The sequence below is a fragment of the Quercus robur genome, chromosome 6 (assembly GCF_932294415.1).
Source record: "Quercus robur chromosome 6, dhQueRobu3.1, whole genome shotgun sequence".
Classification (NCBI taxonomy): Eukaryota; Viridiplantae; Streptophyta; class Magnoliopsida; order Fagales; family Fagaceae; genus Quercus; species Quercus robur.
The window spans coordinates 3,048,881-3,054,880 of record NC_065539.1 but is presented as its reverse complement, the minus strand read 5'-3'; the positions used below and the strand labels follow the sequence as shown (position 1 = coordinate 3,054,880).

At 42.9% G+C, this 6,000-nt stretch overlaps 1 protein-coding gene across 1 annotated transcript; it reads right to left on the bottom strand.

The window, feature by feature from the left end:
• Positions 1-3,876: 3,876 nt before the first annotated feature.
• Positions 3,877-4,413, bottom strand: LOC126689595 (uncharacterized). Its single transcript, XM_050384829.1, has one exon. The coding sequence runs from the start codon at positions 4,411-4,413 to the stop codon at positions 3,877-3,879; it is 537 nt and encodes a 178-aa protein (XP_050240786.1).
• Between the last annotated feature and the right edge of the window lie 1,587 nt (positions 4,414-6,000).

Here is a 6,000-nt window from a genome sequence, read left to right as displayed (position 1 = left end):
TTCCAATTCCCCTTTTACCTGGCCTACGACCAGTCTTGAATTTGAGAACATTTCCACTGCCTTACCACCCATTTTCTGGACCATAGCCATTCCCGTCAGCAAAGTTTCATATTCCGCTTCGTTGTTTATAGCCGAGAATCCCAACCTCAAGGACTTTTCAATGGTGATCTTTTCAGGGGATACTAGAACTAGCCCCACTCCTGCTCCCCATTGGTTTGCAGCTCCGTCCACATATATTTTCCAGGATGAGGAGTCTTGTGTGGAAATTAGGCCAACCGATTTTTCATCCATGCCATGTTCCTTCACCTTTGCTTCTTCTGGAAGTTCAGCAAACTCGGCTACTAGATCAGCGAGGACCTGGCCTTTCACAAAGGTACGAGGCATATATTTGATGTTGAAAGCCCCTAGAATCGTGCCCCATTTAGCAATCCTCCCAATATAATCTGCACTTCAAAGTATGGGACTTGAGTGGTAATTGAGTTAGAACCACCACAGTGTGCGCCTGGAAATAATGGAAGAGTTTTCGTGTAGCATGCACTACTACCAAGATGGTCTTTTCCAGTGATAAGTACTGCACCTCGGCTTCATGAAGTGACTTACTTATGTAATAGACTGGTTTTTGGATCCCACTGTCTTCTCATATTAAAACAAAACTTACCGCATGAGAGACCACCGCCAGGTAGGCAAACAGGACCTCGTTCATCTCAGGGCTGGACATGATGGGCGGCCGAGAGAGGTACTCTTTCAGCTGCTGAAATGCTACAGCACATTCCTCGAACCATTCGAATCCTTTCCATTTATGCAGTAAAAGGAAAAAGGGCCTACACCTATCAGCTGACCTAGAGATAAATCGGTTCAAAGCAGCAATCATCCCTGTCAGTTTCTAGACCTCCTTGGAGTTCTGAGGTGCTTGCAGGCCGTTGATAGCCTTAATCTGATCTAGGTTCACCTCAATTCCCCGGTGAGTCAACATATTACCCAAGAACTTTCCGGAGCCTACACCAAATGAACACTTTGAAACATTCAGACATAGCTTGTGCTTTTTCAGAATTCCAAAAATGCTCGCAAGATCTCCCACATGCTCTGACACCATTTTGCTCTTTACAACCATATCATCAATATAGACTTCAATGTTCCTGCCCAATTCATCATCCGTTGATAAGTAAACCCCGCATTTTTCAAACCAAAATGCATCACTTTATAGTGATAGTTTTCAATGGGAGTGACAAAAGCTGTCTTTTCTTGATCGTCCAATGCTAACGGTATTTGGTGATATCCTTGGAAGGCATCCAAAAAACTCATCCAAGGATGACCAACCGTTGCATCCACCAACTGGTCTATCCGAGGCATAGGGAAAGGGTCCTTAGGACAGGCTTTGTTGAGATCCGTGAAGTCCACGCACACACGCCATTTCCCAGTCTTCTTTTTCACCACCACCATGTTAGCTAACCATTGAGGATAAAAAACTTACTTAATAGCCCCTGCCTACTTGAACTTGATTACTTCACTTCTAACAGCTTCGGCGTGCTCTTTTGACGAACGTTAAGGTGGCTGCCTCTTCGGGGTAATGGAAGGGTTAACATTTAGATGATGACAAATGAAACTTGGGTCTATACCCGGGGCTTCATACGCGTTCCATGCGAACACATCAACATTTTCCTTGAGGAATTCAACCAATTGCTCCCTCTCCTGCAAAGGCAGTTTAGCTCCAACCTGAAAGAATTTCTCTGGATCATCGCCAATGTAAGGTTGAATTTATTCAACCATCTAATTGGCTTTATTCCGTGCCAAATTTGCTTGTAATTCAGCATTTAGTAACCCTGTATTTAGGTGGGATTGTTGTAAGGGTAGTGAGTGAGATAGTGTGAAGATTGCTCAAGAGTGTGCAAGAAAACAGAGTGTCGCGGCTGGGACTCGCGGCTGGACTCGCGGCTTCAACCCGCCAGAAGATGCACACGTGCCAAGCATGCTGGAAGATGAACAGTCATGCTAGCTGGAGCACTACAGGACAAAACAGGACAACTGGCCATACGGTTAACTCGCGACTGGAACTCGCGACTTAGTCAAGCCGCGAGGTCAAGCCGCGAGCCACCCCTGTTTTGGAAAAACCTGACGTTTCGCATTCCTCTTCACTCCAGTATAAATACCCTTTTAACCCACGTTTGAAAGGGAGCTTCCAGAGAGAATTTTGAGAGAGAAACCCTAAAGAAAAACCAGATTGTTTTACCCACAATCTCTACCTTAGAGTCTCATCAAAATCCCTCACTCTCTTCCTCTCCATTGTCAAATCCTTGAGAGGCCATTATACCAAACCTGATTCTCACCATTATCATCTCTGTGAGACAGACGTTTGGAGTTCTGGGAAGCAGTTAGGAAGGAACCAATATTTATTGGTGGATGCTACGGTGTAGTAGCGGAATCCGGAAAGCTAGAAAAGAAAAAGGTTCGGCGCAACCTCGTTGGAGCAAGAAGCTTGGAGGGCTTAGGTGCATTGGGTAGATTAGGCTTGGAGGGTCTATTGCTGTCCTTGTATCCCAACTGTATTTTCTAGTGGATTGATTACCGCTTGGAGGGCGGCGGAGAGGTTTTTCGCCGAGGTCTTCGGTTTCCTCTTCGATAACATATCTGGTGTTATCGCTGTGTTTGCATCTTCCTTCCTCTCTATCTCTGCCTTTACTTTATCTGCTGTGATTTATTTTGTTGTGGCTTAGATAGTTGTTTAATCAATTCCATGATATAGCATATGTTAAGTTTCCGCACACTAGTTGTTTAATATATTGCGTGTGTTGATTAAATTGGTTTTTGGGGGTCTAAACGTTCAAAAGTGTTTTTGTACACGTTTTTGAACTTTCAGCCAACGATTACCCTCTCTAGATCTTCACATTTTGCCTCGTCGGCTGGTCCATTGAAGGGTAATGACGAGGTTTTTGATTGCTATAAACCATTATCAGTAGTGGCCGAGGTCTCCGCCTCAGGTCGATGTTAGATAGCTGCTACCAGGCATTGTCGGGCTGCAGTCTGATTTCCTACTATCTCCAAAACCTGGTCTCCAGATGAGTACTTCATCTTCTGGTGAAGAGTAGAGGAAACGGCCCCCAAGGTATAAAGCCAGAGTCTACCCATAATGGCCGTGTAAGGAGAGAAAACATCTACGACGATGAAGCTCACTTCCACCACATCCATGCTGGTCTGCACAGGTAATCTAATTTGACCTTTTGGGACAACCATTTTACCTTTAAAACTCACTAGAGGAGAACTATAAGCTGTTAAGTTTTCAGGTTTCAAATTTAGCCCCCTATACAAGTCAGGGTACATTATGTCAGCAGCACTACCTTGGTCAATCATCACCCTTTTCACATCGTACCCATCAATTCTCAGCATAACCACTAAAGCATCATCATGGGGCTATATAGTTCCAACTTTTTCTTCATCTGAAAAACCTAACACTAACGGGATGCCCATCTTGGCTCTCTTAGGCATTGAACTAGACTCCTCGACTGGGTAACGAGATACCGACATTACCCTGGAAGGACAAGACCCGATCCTCCCCAGGGCAGCAAAAATAACGTTTATTGTGCCAAGGGAGAGTCTTGAAGAAACATCTCCTCGAAGCTCTGAGCCTGTTTGGCTTCCCCGACCACTGGAATGAAGCAAGAGTTGTTTCAACTGTCCTTCTCAGACTAATTGGTCTAGATTATCCCATAAGTTTCTGCAATCCTCGGTAGTGTGCCCATGATCCTAATGATAGCGACAATAAAGGTTCTGGTTACGTCTCATAGGATCTCCTGCCATCTTGTTTGGCCATTTAAAGAACAGTTCATTCTTAATCTTCTCCAACACCTGTTGTACTAGCTCACGAAACACAGTTTTAACCGTTTAGGTGTTGGCAGATCTTAACTGCCCAACAAAGTCTTTCCGAGGTCGGTTATTATTGTACCGGTCCGACCTAAAATCCCTCCTCTCCCGAGGGATCACCTTAGCCTTTCCTTTCCCCTGCAGTTGGTCTTCTTCTACTCTTCTATACTTGTCAATCCGATCCATCAGTTGGCGTACACTGGTAACAAGTTTACAAGTTAGAGACTTCCTCAAATCATGCTCAGCTGGAAGACCTGCCTTAAAAGTGCTAATGGCCACATCATCATAATCTCCTTCTATTTCGTTAAACATCTCCAAGTATCTATCTGAATAAGCCTTCAGAGTCTCACCCTCCTGCATGGACATAAATAATAAGGATCCCAAAGGCCGAGGAACCCTTCTACAAGTAATAAAGCGAGCCCCAAAAGCCTGGGTGAGTTTCTTAAAGGAGTCAATAGAGTTCGCCTTCAAACCGTTGAACCACCTCATCGCCACTGGGCCCAAGTTAGATGGAAAGACCTTACACATCAAGGCCTCATCTTTGGAGTGAACGGCCATCCTTTGACTGAAATGGCTGACATGTTCTATTGGTCTGTTCGACCATTATAAATGGTGAACGTGGGTTGATGAAATCGTTGAGAAAGTCTCGCATCTTCTATATTTCGTGTGAAGGGTGACTTAGAAACTTGATTCAGTGCTTTGTTCATGGCATCGTTCCCCAAGTCTTTGCAAGGCGGGCTTTTGTACCTACGTCTATGGTGGTGCTCCTCTTCATAGGAAATGGTCTCGCTGGGCGGAGTTCTGGATCTCCGTCTATAACTAGCACCATCCGTCTCACGTGAGAGGCATGTTCGTTTTAGGGTGAATGGGCTTGCCACATTGGTTTATATATTACTATTTTAATAGGTGGGCTTGACACGTGGATATCCGTCTACCACATAAGAGGGTTCCATCTGTTGGTTGACAGGAATGATGATTTTAAAAACGATTTTCAAATTTTAGAAATGAAATTTACAAATAAATTAATTTTGAGACCAAAATAAGAATTAACCCAAAATGTAAGGATGAAAAGTGCAATTTCGCCAAATTTGTTTTAGCCCCCTTTGGAGAAAGGGGAAGGGGTTAACGCTCTGTTTGTTTCACCGGAAAACTATTTATATAGATAGTTTTCCACATTTTCCAGTGTTTGGTAGCATAAAAGAAAATTAGTCAACGGAAAACTATCTTTAGTCAATGGAAAACCCTAATAAAAATAAGGCTTACTTTCTATGGGATGTTTTCCAAATTTATTTTTTTGGAAAACAATCTCTCTCTCACGCATCACATCTCCTATAAATATTATTTTTTTCTTTACCCTCTGTAGCCACGGGAAACAACTATTTTGGCGCCTCTGTCTCATAGTCTCATGGTAAGCTCTCAGTTTTCTCCCTTCTCTTTGCTTTTTCTCTCCTCTCATATTCTCACTGTCTCTCCCCCTCTGGTCTCTCCTCTTTTCAATTTTCACAGATCTCTCTCTATTTGTCTCTCACGGTCAACAACTCTTCCTTGCAGTATTCCCACGGTAAGGTTCTTGATTTCAATTATGCTCACACGGTTTACTATCCAGATCTTCAATGGTAGCCATTATTCAATTATACGTCACTGTAATTATTGTCAAACGTTTTGTATACAAAAACATCAGAAATCACGTTGGAAATAAACCTGTGATTTAATGACTATTTGGCTATTGGCACGTATCTTTTCTATATATTCAGGCCTATGTGTCCGACCATGATAGAGATATAGAAGAGGAGGTTTTATCCATATATATTTTCATGTTAGTCATATTAGAATCCTCTCTCAATGTCTAGGGAATTAAAATTATTAAAGAGTTTTTTTTTTTTTTTTGTTGTTGTTGTTGTTGTTGTTGTTGTCGTTGTTGTTGTTGTCGTTGTCGTTGTCGTTGTTGTTGTTGTTTTCGTTAGGAGCAATGCTCTGTTTCTCAGTCCAGAAACAGAGTGTTTGTAAGCCAGTCAAAACGTGGTCTAGAAATAGAGTGTTTTTAAGGGCAAACGTCCCTCCTTCACCATCTATTACCTTGTCAATTTTTAGCTTCTAATAACAAACTCAATAGTTATTGTTTCTACTAGCAGGGGCAGTTGCACA

Excerpts from the sequence above, each read along its gene's own strand:
- LOC126689595 (XM_050384829.1), bottom strand. The coding sequence starts at position 4,413 with ATGGCCGTTCACTCCAAAGATGAGGCCTTGATGTGTAAGGTCTTTCCA.